This window comes from Cetorhinus maximus, chromosome 6 (genome assembly GCF_964194155.1).
Source record: "Cetorhinus maximus chromosome 6, sCetMax3.hap1.1, whole genome shotgun sequence".
In the NCBI taxonomy this organism is placed as follows: Eukaryota; Metazoa; Chordata; class Chondrichthyes; order Lamniformes; family Cetorhinidae; genus Cetorhinus; species Cetorhinus maximus.
This window is the reverse complement of record NC_135884.1, coordinates 64,923,652-64,941,945: the sequence shown is the minus strand read 5'-3', so window position 1 is coordinate 64,941,945 and position 18,294 is coordinate 64,923,652. Positions and strand designations below refer to the sequence as shown.

The following is an 18,294-nucleotide window of genomic DNA, read 5'->3' as shown; positions in this document are numbered from 1 at the left end:
GAATAGGTCACAGGAGCTCCACTGGCTGTTAAATTTGTGATGATGTACATTCTGCTAAATCTGGTCTTGCGCAAACTTTCTTAATTCATCTCACACAGTAACTCCGTGGCTATGCTGATTGCATGTTTAGTAATGGCTACTATATCTGCTCTAAACAATCCAAACCAAGAAATCACCCATAATCCAGATCTTCAAAAGGAGTGGCACGCAGTGCTTTGTAAGGGAGGAGAGAGAGGGGGATTGGAATTCTAACTTATGTTCCTCAGTGTAGGTGAAACTACTGCACTCAGACTTTGGATGTGCAAAGAGACCAAAATCTATCATTCAATGGTTATTAGGTTAAGCAGTTATATCAAGATACCACATTGTTGTGGTGCTAATACATAGCAGTAATTGGGTAGACTCCTCATTGTTTTAGTATGTTCAAGTTATAAATGATTTCATCATCTTCTGTGGGTCCTCTCCTGAGTGGAGAGTCCGATGTAGAATTAGCATGGATGTCCGCAGAACTGACAATTCAAATTGTCATTGTCAATGTTTGGGGACCTTCTGCAGCTGTGCCACCTTTGGCCTTCGTCTGAGCATGTTGGATGTTGTGAGCTTAGAGTGGATGGTCCTTGCAACATATGGAAAAAAATTTCAGTGCTGGCCTCCATTTTCGCTGCAGTATTTTCCCAAGAGAGATGGTCTGCAATGCAGAAGTTTGACAGGCTCCTTTTTAGTGTGCCCTTATATCATTTATACAGACCACCTTGATGTTGTTTGCCAGTTCCCCATTGAAGATTTGCTTGGAGATTCTATAATCATCCACGTGGGAGACTTGGCCTGCCCTGCAAATTGAATTTTCTGGAGGGTGGTCTCCATGCTGTTGAGCTCAGCAAGATGGAGGACCTCATTGTTTGTGATTCTTTTTCCTGCCATTGAATCCTTATGATGAGCCTCGGTATCTTAAGTGGAAGTGTTCCAGAGCTTTGATGTGGCACCTACAGCAGACCCAGGAATCTGCTCCCTTACAGCAGGGTGGTAAAAACAATGTCCGGTTGGAGTTTGGTTTTAGTCTTCAACTTAATGCTATTCTGCGTCCAGGCATGATCATAGGGCCTGCCACGGGCGGAACTTGCTTTCTGGATACGTGCATGGATATCTCCATCAATAGTGGCACCCCTAGGGAGTACACTACCAAGGTATGAGAATTTTCCACAACCTTGAAACCAGTGCCATCAATGGTTATGTCTGGAGCTTCATAGCATATGCCCGGTGCTAGCGGAAACATAACTCATAAGTACAGGTATGTCTACGATGGCTTCCTTAAGCATTGCAGCAAAGAAGAAATTGAAGAGTTAGAGAGTCATGACGCATCCTTGCTTTGTGTTGTTGGTTACCAGAAAGGTATTGGGCATCTCACCACAGGCACAAATACATCCAGTCATGCCATCAGGCAGTAGACGCAAGATTTTCTTAAACTTGTTCAGGTACCCTAGCTTGGAAATGAAGTGTCATAAACTGGGCCAACTCTCACTATCAAAAGCTTTAGCTACATCTATGAACAGCATATATAGATCCCGATATTGCTCTCTGCACTTTTTTGTAGTTGTCTTACTATAAACACACACAAATATACAGCACTAAGAATTTCTAGTTTGTCAATATATGTTAATGTTAATATGTTAATAATGACAGCCTTGATGCAACTCAAAGTTGTCTGCACAATCTATCTTCTTTCCCCATTATACAACTCAGAACACATTCTCCAGATACAACTCAAATTTGGAAGGAAAAAATGTCCATATTTGTGCAGCTCGGTATTTTCTATGGCTTAACTGGACATTCTATTTCTGCAAAAATTCCACACACCTACCATTACGCCTTATTAAAATCCTAGTGTCAACAATCTATCATGGAATAGGACTGATTATTTGTAACTCACTCGGTTCATTCTTACATAAAACAGGCATCAAATTTACCCTGAATTCAATCTTCAAGGGTTGTGTTTTGATACTACATTCAAATTATTTCCTGAATTAGGCATAGTCAACACTTGCACTGAATCTGCAGCAGTGTAAGACTGCTAAAGTAAGCAAGAGTATCAGCCTGGTATTTGCTAGTGTGAGGCATAGGTCAAAAAAAAGCCTGTCTGTTGCATGTTCTTCCAAGGATTCGAAATTAAATTAGTTGAACTCTGACTACAATGTGCTCTGTCAATTCCAGTGTAAGCGCCCCACTGAGAAAGGCTATGAAAAGCACTTACGTCCAGAAAATCTAGAGGATAAAGCAGAACGAAACAGCCAGTGCTGTCAAATATCTTGGCACTTGAGCATCGCCTTCCCTATTTCAGAAGCTCTGATCTCCTTAGTCATGACCAACTCCTGCTTGGAAGGGGAGAGTAGTGCTATTGGGAGTACAGACTGGTCTGTCTGCTTCCCAGTTGTATCTGCCATTGGATTATTCCGAGCAGCCCTTTTTTCCCCTTTAGAAGCTGCTTTGCATTTGGATAACTTGTTTGAGCTTCGGGCAGCCTCCACTATAATGTTTTGACTAATATGCAACTTTACATATGAAATAAGTTCAATATTATTATGTTACTGACAAAGTGCTTTGAGTTTGATTTTATACTGATTCTGACAAAAATTAAAGCTTCAATAATGGTATCTGGTGCGAGCAAAGAACACCAAAACTTAAAGACAATAAAACCAATTATATTGTCACTCTACTGGGAACTAAAGAATATTCATGTCTGGAATTGTGATGATTAGTTTGGTTTGTGAAAGGCCAACTGATGTTGGACTCAAGTTTGCAAGACTACATGAAACTTTGTGAAGCAAAATTGAAAATCAACCTTCTTGTTCCTTTTACCTGTGATCGTTAAACACTGTCCTTCGGTGCTTTTGTCGCTCTTCATGTTCTTCCCCTTAGTTTTCCATCTGTTTTTCACCTCAGCTACCAGCTGTTGAAACTCCTTCTGGTGTTTTACACCTGCAATGTAACATGTCAAAAGATGTTTTTATTGAACATTTGCACTGTAACTATGGGAATGATCGTGACAACCCCTTTTGGGAATGTTGTAATGAGCCTATGAATAGTGGTAGTGAATGGCAGGACCTCACCACATAGATAACTCTAGAAAATAGTGATCCCACCGATCCATCCTCCATTTTCCTTAGATTTTCAAATAACCACCAGAATTAGAAGGGTTTTTTCTAACTCTAGGGCAGGCTAGGAACCTCTGGACAGATTTAATGTCTAAGTCCAATTATGTCTCATCATACGGATATCTACCTGGGGTTCCTTTCAGCTTGATTACTTGCACCATACTTCACAACAACAATCCACCCTCTCAAGGAAATGCATCACCCTCTCAAGTCCAGCTCCATATCTACCCATATGAGGGTACAGGAACTGAAGAATGAGGGCGTGAAGGGGAATTTCATCCTGCCTAACAGATGAGATGATGGGGCACAGGGCTATAGGCAGGTATTCATTTTAACTGCATCAGATCTGCCCCCACCAACCATTCTCACCATCTTTTCCCTAAAAATGCTTACATCTACATTGTAACATTTGTGCACCAGACTTACAGTCGCTTCCATCCACCCCATTTCTCTGCATCTTTGCTCCATCTCTGATCCTGCTTGTTGTCACGATACTTGTGTCAGGATTCACTGATGTTTACTCTCTCTCAACCCGAATAAGAGAAAGCCAATAGAAGGTGGGAGAATCGCAGTCTCCAAAATATGAGGGAAATGGATTTATTACTAGAAATTGATAAAGATATAAGTATGACAGGCGCCTTTTTACTTTTTACAGAAGCTAATTTTATTAGCATTAGCCTAACTTCTCTCTTTCCAGATTGAGAAATAATGGTATTGAACTCTCCATGAGCAGGAAGAGATGACTGGAACAGAGTAGGGCAATGTACAAATCCCAAACATTAGAAGCTTGTGCCATTAGCAATTGTCTCAAGCACCATAAAAAGAGCTCAAGGCTGTCTCCCCAACAACCACCCCATTCAGACACCACAAACTAGATACAGCACAATGCGCACTTGGTAAGCCCCTAGCAACATTACTTTAACCTCAGAAAAGTACCGTGGACCGAGATCCTCAAAGTGAAGGTACAATGTTCTAAGCAACTTCAACACCCAAGTCAAAGAAGAAACAGTTACAATATTTGCAGCTACTCAAAGTTTCCAGTATCTTCAGCCATAGGAATATTTCCACTGATGGGAAGGTCAGTAACCAGAGAACACAGATTTAGGATACTTGGCAAAAATCCTGGGGGGAAAAGGTGGAGAATTTGTTTTACGCAACAACTAACGGGAGGAGGGGGCTCCATAAACATCGCCATTCTCAATGATGGCAGAGCCCAGCAATTGAATGCAAAAGACAAGGCTGAAGCGTTTACAACCATCTTTGACCAGAAGTGCCAAGTGGATTATCCATCTCGGCTTCCTCTTAAGGTCCCAACTATCACAGAAGCCAATCACTCAATTTGATTCACTCCGCATGTTATCAAGAGACAGCTGAGCACGCACTAGTACAGCAAAGGCTACAGGCCCTGTCGACATCACAGCTGTAGTGCTGAAGGCTTGTGCTCCAGAACTAACCATGCCTCTAACAATGCCATTCCAGTACATTTACAACACTGGGTTCTACTCAACAATGTGGAAAATTGTATGTCTTATGCACAAACACCAGAACAATTCCAATCCAGCCAATTATCATTCCATCAGTCCAATCTCAATAATCAACAGGTTTGGGGGTTGGAACTCACATGTAAGGTTAAGGAAAAGGAAGGCCAAAATAACTAGATCGAGATTTTTTGACAAGACCCAAAAATGTAACACAAACCCATATCTCCAAAACAAATGCCTAAAGTAGCCTACTATTAAGTGTTTCTTTTTGGCCTAAATTCTAATTATCCAGTCAATCAAATTAATTCACAAAAGTAGGCCGTATATTGTAATGATTCAAAGTTATTCAGCTACTATATAGAAGAATTTTAAGAGTCAGACATTTGGGCAGACGGGCATAAATAAGGTTCCAGGATCGATCCTTGTGGTGAAATGGGTAGGTTTGTTCACTGTTTATTACAAATTGTTGGCTTTATATCTTTCACTTTAATCAAGGTCTGTGTGACATTTTATCTGCTTTCAAAGGCTGAAGGAAAATCTCAACATAGTCCAATTGTTCTTCCTTATAAGCATTAAGATTTATTCACAACAAAAGGTTCTAGTATATTTTCTTTAGTCAACTACCACAGCCAAAAACTATTATATATTTTGCAAAGAGATTTTTTTCGTGTTCTTGCCTTGAAGTGGTATCATTTGAAGTGAAGTGTGTAGGTGGCTCAATCTGCCATCACAGGGCTGACGCAGAATTTCTGCGTTGATGATCACTTATCACAACTTCAGTGCATTAGAAGAACACCGTGCCACAGCAGGGCAGCTATGTCAGACTGCACTTCCTAGTCACTCATTGAAGTTATTCTAAATTTCTCCTCAATCTCTACATTGGATAAGCTATAATTTAAGGAATTATGTTTCCTGTGCTGGTGATGGGAAGATTTTCAATAATTTCCGCATGCCTTATTTGGAAACAAGATAGACAAAAGAAAAGCTTTTCACACAGCTGAAAAAGATTATCAAATTGTCCAAAATTGCATTATTATTTTCTAAAAGTGGACAGGCACTGTTTAGAAAATGTGGTCCAGGTATAGATGTCTCACTGGACTCCTTCAAAAATACCTATCATTTTCCACAAAAGAAGTTACCAGCTTTAAAAAAAAAGATTCAAACCAAATCCCTGGGAGACTTTTATTCAGATTTTCAAACTGTAGCTGTCTTCTTTCCACATTTCAAAAAGCATTAAAATTACTCCACATTACTCCACAAAATTTACCTGGTCAAATTTTAACTTGCCAATCAATAGGCTACTCCACTTCTTATTTCAAATGCAAGAATACAGGCTCAAAAGCTCAGTTTAATTGCCCACTTTTATAAAATAAAAATGTTCTTTACTTCAACAGACAGAATAAAAACATTGGCCAGATTTTGTTGGATCATTTGTTTGATTTTTCTTCCCTCCCCCTTCAACTCAGTGCAGAATTTTCTGCCCGTCGGGTGGGTGGGCCCAACCCAATCTCCGGCGGGCGGGGAGCCGATCCCCGTCGGAGAAGCGGGCCCCACCACCATTTTACGTGGGCAGGCCAATTAAGGCCCACCCAGCATGACATCCGGTGGGAAGCGCAATGCACTTCCTGTGCGGGCGGCGGGGGGGGGGAAGCACTGAAAGCAAGAGTGCGCTCTTTCTCACACATCTCCCTGAGGCTAAGTGCTGCCTCGGGGAGATCGCTGACACTTTAAAAAATATTAAAAAATAGTAAAAAAAAAAAATTCCCTAACATGTCCCCCTCATATGACGATGTCACATGAAATGGGACATGTTCATAATTTACATAATAACTTTATTAAAATGTTTAAAACCCTGCATGAAACCTCATCCCGCCGGTGGATGAGGTTTCATGTTTTATCTATTTGCCACCAGGGCTCCTAGCCGATCCGCCAACCTTAAGGTTGGACAGGTAGGTCCTTTAATTGTTTAATTTATCCTGTCAATGGCCTCAATTGGCCATTGACAGGTCGGTAGGTGCACAGCTGATTTCGTTGTGCCCCCGCCTTCCTGAAACCCCGACGTCATCCCGCGTCGGTGAGTGGGCCCTGCCCCCTGCGGCAAAATTCTGCCCTCAAGAGTTTTTCCCTCTATGTTGCAGGAAGTGGAAGGCCAATGTGTATCTAGCACCTTGGGAACAATGTATCAATAGTGTAAGTCCTTAACCAATAACTTTTAAGGATTGAGGAAGATGCAGAGGAATGAGAGAGAGTGAATTAGAGGAAATTAGAAGTCAAAGCCAGTACAGAAAGAGAAATGCCAATTGCATTGAGAAAAAATAGACAGAGCATCAGTAAAATAAATTTTAAAAAAGGAAACTGAAAATCTCCAACAATGATTTATTACCTGCAAGAATGAGACTACTCCCTTTCTCAGCCAGAGTGGTTCCGTAGTATTGCAGGAGCATAAATCTCGACATTAATAGGGTACTTACACTGTTAAGTACTAGCCCTAATTTTCTGTGGTGAGTTTAATTGGTAATTAATCCACGAGAGTGGTAATTTCTTGAAACTCTAAGGGAGGTTGAGGGGGAGCTGTCTTTTTCACAAGCTAATGCTGGAGCGAAACAAATCATCTAGCAACTATAACAATTTGCAATTCACAGGATATGACTTCCTCACATTAGCTGGTGAATAATTTACAGAGCAATAACAGTGTGCGAATTAAATTTGACACTAATTTAGCTGATCTATCCTGCTTAAACTGGTGTACTTTCATGTAAAACTCTTAAATCATTTCTGTCAATTGTATCCATCGCTCCTAACTCCACTGACACAACAGCAATCAACAATATTTTATCAATGTGTTATTCAGCTTAACGTAATCAAATTTGGACAGAATTTATAATTGTTCCTCATAATTCAAATGGATGCAGTGTGCAAATTTCACGCACTAATTATATTTTACTGAAATGCAAGTAACAAAACTGCACTCATTTAGGATTCAAGTTCTGGCGCTGTTCCACCTCAACCTCCATAGTGAGAATAACGATGTTGCTGCATTTCCTCAGTAATTACCAAATAAACCCATTGCAGAAAGTTAGGACTAGTACTTAGCCTCGTAGGCAAGTAACTTCTTATGATAAGAACTGAATTGCGAGTTAAATTGGCTGAACACTGGCATCTGTGATGCTGGGGACCTCAGAGGAGGCCAAGATGGACCATCCACCCGGCACTTCCGGTTGAAGATGATTGCAAATGCTTCAGCCTTGCCAAAGACATGTCTGCTACTCCTTGGAAAATGGTTATATGCAGCCTCTGCCAGTATAGAGACGAATCTGAGTCTGACTTAAAAAAGAATGGAAGAATGAATCTGCTTTCATACAATCTGTTCTAGATCTTTACAACATCCTGAAGCGCTTCACAGTTAATGAAGGTACTCTGGAAGTTTAGTTGTTGGGTTGCAGGATTAATGTTGGCCAGGTCAATAGGAAAATTCTCCTGTTCTTCTTCAAATAGTATCATGGGATCTGTTACTTCCAACTGAGAGGGCAGATAGAAATTCGGTTTAGCATGTCATCTGAAAGATGGCAGCTCTTACAGTGCAGCACCACCTCTGTGCTAGACTGACATATTAGCCTGAATATGATCCTGGAGTGGGATTTGATGACTGACTTTCTGACTCAGAGGCAAGAGCTGATCAAGGAGTTGAGCAAAGTTGATGGGATCAAACCTTTTCTCTTTGTGGAATGCATGAATAGCTTGAGGGGTTTTTTGGAAGCCAGAATGTTTGCCCTTATACTTTAACATCAACTGACAGCAGCTCTGCTTCCTTCTTTAGCACTCACAACTACTTAGTGTTTCCAAAAAGTCCCACTTAACCATACATGCTTAAATTAGGACTTTTATTCAGAACCAAATCCAAAGAATGAAAAGGTCCACATTTCCAAGGGATTTGCATTACTGCACCTATTTCATAGGGCCTGAACAAAGGTGTCTGCAAAGCAGTCATCCAATCTGCATTTGATCTCCCCAATGTTATGCCCCCAGAGCAAAGGTGTCACTGGGTCAAAATCCTGGAAATTCCTACCTAGCAGCACTGCTGAAATAACTATTTTTTATTCTATCATGGCATGTGAGCATTACTGGCTCGACCAGAATTTGTTGCCCATCCCTAACTGCCACTGAGGAGGTGCTGATGTGCTGCCTTCTTGATCCACTGCAGTACGATTGGTGCAGGTACACTCACGTGCTTTTAGAAAGGGAGCTCTAGGATTTTGATCCCATGGCAGCGAAGGCATGGCAATATAGTTCCAAGTCAGGATGGTGACTTTAGAAGGGAACTTGCAGGTGGCAGTCTTTTCATGCATCTTCTGCCCTTGTCCTTCTAGGTGTTTGAGGTCACGGGTTTGCAAGGTGCTACCGAAGGAGCCTTGATGAGTTGTTGCATTGGAACTTATATACAGGACACACTGCTGCCACTGTGCATTGATGGTGGAGGGAGTGAATATTTAAGGTGGTGGATGGGGTGCTGATCAAGCAGGTTGCTTTGTCCTGGATGGTGCCCATCTTCTTGACTGTAATTGGAGCTATACTCATCCAGGCAAGTGGAGAGTAATCCATCACACTTCTGACTTGCGTCTCGTAGAGCATGGGCAGACTTTGGGGAGTCTGGAGGTGAGCTACCGACCTCAGAATTCCCAGCCTCTGACCTGCTCTTGTAGCCACAATATTTATATAGCTGGTCCAATCCAATTTTTGGTCAAAGGTAACCCCCAGCAAGTTGATAGTGGGGGATTCAGTGCTTCAAATACCATTGAATGTTATGGGGAGATGGTAGATTCTCTCTTGTTGGAGATGGTCATTGCCTGGCACTTGTATGGCAGAAATGTTAATTGCCACTTACCAGCCAAGCTTGAATGCTGTTGCTGCATATTGGCACAGGCTGCATCAGTGTCTGAGGAGTTGCGAATGATGCTGAGTATTGTGCAATCATCAGTGAACACCTCCACTTCTGACCTTATGATGGAGGGAAGGTCATTGATGAAACAGCTGAAGACGTTGCAGCCTAGGACACTATTCTGATGGACTCCTGCAGCAATGTCTTGGAACTGAGATGAATGGCTCCAACAATTGCACCACATGGACTATAGTGGCTCAAGAAGACATCTCACCACCACCTTCTCATGGGCAACTAGGGGCGGACAGTAATGCCAGCCTTGCCAGTGATGCCCATATCCTGACGAGTGCCCACAGCAATTCTGCATAACACTGGCTGATTTTGGAAAATCTATCATGTTATACTGCGCTATCCATCATCCACTTCACCTTCATTTCAAATATTTATTCAATGAAGCTGACCACACAATGAAAGTCAGGCATTCATTTCAAAGGCTAAAAATTAGATCGGAAGAACAGTGCATCCAGTAGTCATCATGCAAACCCAACACTTTGCAGGACAAAGCTATTCAAACTTCCCTCAGGAGATTTAGGCAATTGGTGACAAATAAGGCACAATTATCAGTCCAGCTAATCTCGGTGCTCAAAGGAAACCCATTACTACTGCATACACTTAGAAAAAGAAATTAATTTTAGGCAGCAACTAATGAGATGAGCCTGAAACTGCAATTACTTTCATTCAGCAAAGCCTAATGTGTCAGTAATGAATACAAACAGGCAAACTGCTCGTGCTAATGGAAGTCATAACGTGTCACTAATGTACTGATGTGTAGAGAATTGTTGCCATGCCCATTTCAAATTGGACTCAAGTATGACATGCAGAAAAACAAACAGAACCTACATCACTCCTTAAAAGGGGCACTGATCCTGTGGAAGGAAAGTTTTGGAGCATAAGAATTTTTAGGAAAGGCCATTAGCTACATTCCTTTCTCAGAGGTCAACCTCACTTGGCTGCCTTCTCACTGGATCAGTAAATTTGTTCTCCAAATAACAGACCCAAATAATCATTGTGACCATATACACTATCTACTTCAATACTTTTCCCATGATAGTTTCCAATGATAAACTCCATCTGACTTTGGTTCTTACCAACTTCTGATTTATTAGCTTATATCCTTTGAAATTTGAATCCTTCACCCGAGTGAAGAGCTGATGATTTTCCTCTGGCTAGTTTTGCGACCCATCACGATATTGACAACACCAGGTCAGATGTAACCCCTTTTATTTACTGATTCCTCTCAGGATGACGACACATTCTGTTTTGAATTGAGTGGCCTGAGAAGTTAGTGGAAAATATCCAGCTATCTTATGTCTGGTTTATAAGTTGGTAGCATGTGTGCATAAACAGTGGTAAATCTCACACCCAAAAAAAGCATTCACTGGGACCGTTCTGAACTCATCTACATGGGCTAGTTTGCACTCTTCAGAGTAGTTCTCAAACTTAATTACTATTAGGATGGAGCCTTCAACACTGGTCCAAATTCACATGTGAAGAATGGCCCTTTGGACATAGGCTCCTGGTGCCCATGGAACCAGGTCTCAGCAGGAGTCACCTCCTTCAGGAAAGGTAAGAGGTGATTAATTTTCACTGAGTTTCACTACTATGTTCCTATGTTTTAAAATAATTTTAATCAATTTTCACTTATTTCCTTTCAAACACTGGCAGAGTCTCAATCTGCACAGTTTCCTGGAATCTATGATTTTGACTTTGTGTTCTTTTCCCATGTCCATGCAGAGTTGAAATGGAGTGAAAGGTAGCATTTTCTCCCAGCTCTTCTTGAAAGCAACAAAGAATCTGATGGCTTGAATTCACTTTATGGTGTATTACAGACAGAAAAGTCTTGGGTTTGGTTACTGGGCATTTCTAAGTAAGCTAATCTCAGCTGTTAGGTGCCACAATTAGCCTCAGTTCCCTAGGGCTGGAGGAGGTGGGGCATCAGTCAGGATTTCCACTCACAACCACTATCCAGGCACTTCTCCTTGAAAGTCAGTGACCCGGACATTGAGTGAAAACATGAACAGTCTCTCCTGTAATGACTCACATGCTGAAATAGGCTGCCAGCATTCACTGCCCAGGCTCTCACACACAGAAAATGGGCACTTAGGTATACAGTACAGGCCTGCCAGCTTGGGTGGAAGTGTGCCCTAGTAAAAGTTACTGTCTTTACCAAAGAAGACCCTTGCAGCTGATAGAAAGAAGAATCTTTCATTGCCTTAATCTGGGTTGGTTTTGAGCTCAAATCCCAGAACTAGTGGGCCATTAGCTGTTGAAAGCCAGAGAAATGTAACTTTAACAAGTAGAGAGGGTACTCAGTAGAGCGCATAACATGGCCTTGCTGCTTAACTCAACATTATTACAATTACGCAGCTGTTGCTTGAGGCTTTTCCCTGCCTGGTTGATGTTCTGTAACTACAAAGCTGAAAAACAAAATGTTTTTATTAAGAGTTTCCAACTCATTGAGGAAGCTTCAGGCAAACCAAATCCAACAACCTGCTCTGAAAACTCTGTTCACATTTTGATAGCAGTGGCAAATTCCACAACAGCAGCTGAGACAACCCACAACATTCCAAAACAATCAATAACATTCTAAATAAAACAACCCACAACACTGTAAATAAAAGTCAACTTACCCTATCATCTAATGTTAACAGATCATTCAAAAAATTCCAGGATCATCTGGATCTTCATCAAAAACCAATTAGTTCTTCCTTGGGCCATAATTATCTATATACCAAGTTGTGCTGAAATCCTCCATTAGTTTTTGAGATATATTGTTTACAGACAAACAGATTAACAAACAGGGGTGAAAACGTTACCTCCACCCACCTTCAGTGGTGGAGATAATTATTTACCTGGTTATGTAAATGTACTTTTATTACATACAAACGCTTTGAAATGCAGCACTGAGGGAGTGTCATCTTTCAGATGTGATGCTAAGCCAGGCTCTGTTTGACCTCACAAGTGAACATAAAATATTCCAAGGCACTATTTCGAAGGGCACTATTTCCCCCAGTATTCTGACCTACACTAGATCCTTGATCAACATCACCAAAACAGATTATCTAGCCATTATCACATTGCTGTTTGTGAGACCTTGCTTTGTGAAAACTGGCTTCTACTTCTGTTATGAAAGCTACACTTACCTTGAGGAACCCCAAATCCCGACAGACTTTGGAGTTTCCATGCATGCGTAGTCCAGGAGCAGAATGCACACGCACAATTCATTAGTGCAAGTTCTTTGGGCCAACGATGGGCCCATGCACCTGTGCAGAGCTGGAAATAGCGTGAAGCCCCTAGTCAGGTGACCAAGGTGCAGCACCATTGGAGACTGGAGTCCCATTCAGGGGACAGGGAGAGAGTCCCAAAGGGAGAGGGGATAGGGAGAAGTCACAAAAAGAGTGCCAGACAGGGGACAGGGACAGGAAGAGGTCTCAGTTCAGTGAAAAAAAAAGAGAAAGAGACTCCAGTTAGAGAAAGGGCTGCGGTTAGCAGACTTTAAGTGAAGAGGGCTCAGGAGAAGCCCTGGCAATCTAAGAGGGCTCAGGAGAAGCCCTGAAGGTCTGAAAAGGCAGAAGGCTGGTGACTCCATGTTGAGGGGCGTTGGGTTGAAAGGATCTCCTTTGGAGCAGTAGTGTTCTGCTCAACAAGGCTGAAGAGCTGAAGTTATGCTTGTGAGGTGGTGCTAGAATACATACTCGGGAATCCAGGGAAACGGAATCTCAGGAGACGAGACTGAAACTATGCGAAGTGGGTCATTGTTGATGCCGTCTGAGTTGGAGTGACTTTTGGAGAGAATTCCCAGGTGAGATCTTCAAAGGTAAGTACTGGATTCCCTCGTGAAGGAGACAGTTTCAGTGAAACGGGTTGACTTAGTGTTACTGACGCCTGGGTGGGTTGTTGAGAAATCCATAGACTCTGTCTTGGTTGCATCTGTTGTTCAGTGTGCAGTGTGGTGAGTTCAACTATAGTTTGCCTATTAATTCACATGTACCTCATATTAACCCTGAATGTTAAGAGTACAAGATCTTTCTGACCTTGTATAGTAACGTTTATTTTTGTTTGTTCAAAACCCTTGAAATATTGTGGCTTTATTCACTGAGCAAGTGTCTTGAATCTCAAACTTTGTCTACTTTAAACAAAACGTTATTGGCCCCTAGCCAAATCTTACCAAAACTTGGGGGTCTGGTCAAGGACCATAACACTTTTCAGACATTACAACAGTGACTACACTTCAAAAAGTTGTAAAGCACTTTGGGGTGTTCTGAGGTAGTGGAAAGCAATAGGTAAATGAAAATCTTTAATTTCTTTCTTTCAAGTGTTGGCAGGCAGGCAGGTGTTAATCAATTTGCATTTCCATAGTACCATCTTGGACTCAGTGGAATAAGTTTCCACCTTAAGCAGTTAGAGTCATTCAAAACTTCAGGCTGTCCCAAAGTGCAATACAGCCAATGAGATACGTTTTGATGTACAATCATTGTTGTAATTTAGGAAACGCAACAACCAATTTATGCACAAGGTCCAACAAACAACAATTAGATAAACGACCTGATAATCTGTTTTTAGGTGTTGGATAATTATTGGTCAGAACACTGGGGAGAACACTGAGCACCAACTATACCGTGAAGAGAGCACCTGAGCTTTTAAACATCCACTCATCCTTTTTTCTGTTAATATTGTTCTCAACCAGAATCTCACAGCACAGAAAGGAGGCTATTTGGCTCATTGTGCTGGTGTCAGCTCTTTGAATTATCTGAATAGTCTTATTCCCTTGCTCTTTCCTTTTAGCCCTGCAAATGCCTCCTTTTGACGTATATATCCAATTCCCTTTCGAAAGTAACTATTGAATCTGCTTTGAACGCCCTTTCAGGTATTGTGTTTCAGATTATCACTACCTGCTGTGTAAAAAAAATCTTATCTCTGATTCTTTTGCCAATTACCTTAAACATGTCCTCTGGTTACTGGCTCAACTATCAGTGGGAACCTTCACTCGATCTATGTTATCAAAACCTTTCATGATTTTGAATACCCCTATTAAAACTGTCTGTAACCTTCTATATTCTAACGAAAACAATTCAAGCTTCTCTCATCTCTCCACATAAGTAAAGTCCCTCACCCTGCCAACATTCTAATAAATCTCCTTCGCACCCTCTCCAAGGTCTTTAAGGTTGACATCAGAGTTGGTCACAGAAAGGAGTGAGAGCATTGTCACTGTTCAAGCATTCAGTTCAGCAGTCAGGAATTATGAGCCTCCAAACCTTTAAACAGTGTAAACAAACCAATCATGTACTCACGATATTCTTTGTGGACTTCATCGATTTCTTCTTCTGACTGGTCCTTTGCGAATTTCATCACCTAATAAAAACAACTGAACTGGTTTCTTTTCTTCCTCCAGAAAGATTAAATTAAATTACATAAAAATCACCATACCAGACTCACCTTTTTACCTGCTTTGCTTTCAAGCTGAGCTTGGATCTTCTCATTCCTTTCAATTTCTCTAGCAACCTCTAAGGCTGTTTGAAAAACACAATTGAAATGAGTTTAGGCATGAACTAACCAGAAATTATGCAGGTGATGTATGATGGGCAGTGAAATTCTTGCACATATATCCACCCAGAAGGTGCCTTTCGGTCTAAGATGCACATATCAAGCAACACAACAAAATCCTGGCTAAACTTTAGGATGGAGTCCCCAAGTACAAATGGATCATGTACTTACAGCCCAGGATTAAGACACTAGACAGAGCCCTGGGACAGCCAGACATAAAATTTAAAAAGGGCAGGAGGTGGCAGTGGTTGATGTCACGGTAAGGTACAAAGACAACTACACAGTGCTTGAGAAGGCATGGGACAAGAACTTAATGCCACAGATGATAGATGTGGCCAAAGACACCTCAGTCAAACTCTTTGGGCTTTGTGCTAGGGAGCCAGAGGTTTGAAAGATGAGTGGTCAGCATTGTCACCTGGATTATTCAGCATCCTGGAATCAATTCACAAAGGGAAAAGTCACACTTACATCAGCAATGCCTTAATGTTGTATAATGTACTTCTTGATGTCTGATTCATTATCATCACTTCAAATTGCTCCCATTACAATCAACACTTTGAGTCTGGTGTTAGGCAGCTTTAAATGCTTTCTAAGCACAGCTGCAGAATAACTCCTATAATTGCATCACTGAGTGCTTTTCATAGTTCAGGAGGGTGTAGAAGAAAAATTCACACCCATCATTACCGTTAACAGAAACCCAAATGACAACATGCTTCTCCTTGATGGGAGGTGTTAAGTCCATGGCATACGATCTCATTATCTTCTTGGCCATCTTCCCCTCATTCCAACTCCAGCCAGTTCACTGAAGGCAGGAAGGAAGAAACAATTCTTAGGCTCCTCCTGGTGGGCATCTATAGAATGGCATTGACAGTCAGCCAGGAGGAAGCTGCTCACTCCCACTAATGGTCTGTAACTGCAGTAATTCAGGATGGGGTGGTCAGGCAAAAGTGAGTTGCGGATTGAATAAATTGGAAATCCTCCATATAGGTTTTGCAAACTAAAGCCACATTTTATCCAGCACATAAGCTCATTGCCTTTTGGGTTCTAATTTTTGAAAATGGGCACATGCAGGCTGCCTGATTGGGCAAATACTCAGTTCCCTGAAATATTACGTTTACATCACTTCCATGGACAACACTTCTGATACGATTTTCAGTATTTTCTCTCCTTTCCACTATGTCAAACACCTGCTCCACTTGTAACAACTATGATACTATTAGATGAAGTTCACATTTCTTGTCAAATTGTGCACTGCCACTAATCTTTTTTAACCTTCACTCTTGTCTGTAGACTGCCCATACTCGGGTGTCCTGGACAGTGATGCTCACCAGGCTATTCAACAGTGGAGGGCATTCCAGTCAAGCCTGAATCTGTGCCCACCCAACATTCATGCACATGCATTTTCCAGCAAGGTTTTCTGGACAGCAATCGATCAGGTGGGAATGTGAGCAATTGTCCCCTTTGAACTCAGGCTAGTTCAGACTGATTTTATGGTCACTACCCAGCTGAGATGAACTAACTGTGCTGTCTAGGTTCTATGGTGGAGGGAACAAATGAACTTACATTTTTTGATGAATACAACATTATTGAAAAATCATTTTTGAACAGAGAACATTATTAGGATAAATGAAGAAGATTTACTGCCAAGAAGAATTAAGTTTTATTTTCCAGGAGTAATGTGGGGACTAAAGATCACAAAATATCATTTAATTTAAACAAATGCAGAGTGCGATTTATTGCTAACATCCCACCCACACATGGCTCCTAAAGTATTTGCAGCTCAAACAGCAATGGTTCACAAAAGAGATCAGAAGGAGAGGGAAAACCAATAATACGTGCAGCCCTTGATCTGATTCAGTTTCCATTCCTTAGGTCAGATGGAAACAGTTAGAAGACTAAGAGCTGAGCAACAAAATCAAATAAAGCACAGATCAGCGTTCTCAGTTTGTAAATAAGCACAAATCAGCATTGTCTGTTTCTAATAAAAGCAGAAAACAAGGTCCATCAATAGACAAAGAAGGAAAAGCCACATAGAAATAGTCCAGGTGCTGACCCTTTGATCGGACATAAGTCCATTTCTATCGGAAACCTACACTGGCACCCTGGGACAGCAACACCCAATTATAACAATTCTCATCCCTTTTTTCAAATCCCTCCATGGCCTTGCTCTTACCCATCTGTTTGGAAAACTGCATACAATATTCCAAATGAAGCCAAATTCATAAGCTACTCAGGACTGAAATAACTTATCTAATACCTTTGAGATATTTGAAGTTCCCTGCCGCGTACGTGAAGATGAAGAACAACAAAACAGACTAATTTTTTTATTCATTCACGGGATGTGGGCTTTGTTGGCTAGGCCAGCATTTATTGCCCATCCCTATTTGCTCTTGAGAAGGTGGTGGTGAACTGCCTTCTTGAGCCGCAGCAGTCCATGTGGTGTAGGTACAACCACAGTGCTGTTAGGAAGGGAGTTCTAGGATTCTGACCCAGCAACAGTGAAGGAATGGCGGTATGTTTCCAAGTCAGGATGGTGAGTGACTTGGAGGGGAATTTCCAGGTGGTGGTGTTCCCACCTACTTGCTGCCCTTGTCCTTCTAGATGGTAGTGGTCGTGTGTTTGGAACATGCTCTCTAAGGAGCCTTGATGAATTCCGGAAGAGCACCTTGTAAATGGTACACATAGCTGCTACTGTGCGTCAGTGGTGGAGGGAGTGAGTGTTTGTGGATCTGGTGCCAATCAAGCGGCTGCTTTATTCCGGATGGTGTCAAGCTTCTAGAATGTTGTGGGAGCTGCACTCATCCAGGCAAGTGGAGATTATTCCATCACACTCCTGACTTGTGCCTTGTAGTTGGTGGACAGGCTTGGGGGGGGGGTCAGGAGGTGAGTTACTCATTGCAGGATTCCTAGCCTCTGACCTGCTCTTGTAGTCACAGTATTTATATGGCTAGTCCAGATCAGTTTCTGGTCAATGGTAACCCCCAGGATGTTGATAATGGTAGATTCAGTGATGGTAATGCCACTGAATGTCATGGGACGATGGTTAGATTTTCTCTTGTTGCAGATGGTCATTGCCTGGCACTTGTGTGGGGCAAATGTACTTGCCACTTGTCAGCCCAAGCCTGGATATTGTCCAGGTCTTGCCGCATTTGGACAGGGTCTGAGGAGTCGTGAATGGTGCTGT

General features: G+C 41.8%; 1 protein-coding gene across 1 annotated transcript in view; it reads right to left on the bottom strand.

Annotated features, from left to right (window-relative positions):
• The window catches only part of rad18 (RAD18 E3 ubiquitin protein ligase), a 277,327-nt gene that overhangs the window by 99,584 nt on the left and 159,449 nt on the right, over window positions 1–18,294 (bottom strand). The window contains exons 8-10 of the mRNA XM_078542926.1: window positions 15,003–15,076; window positions 14,858–14,918; window positions 2,854–2,973 (exon numbers count right to left, since the gene is read on the bottom strand). Coding sequence (XP_078399052.1) covers window positions 2,854–2,973; window positions 14,858–14,918; window positions 15,003–15,076 — 255 coding nt within the window. The remainder of the gene's footprint in view (window positions 1–2,853; window positions 2,974–14,857; window positions 14,919–15,002; window positions 15,077–18,294) is intronic.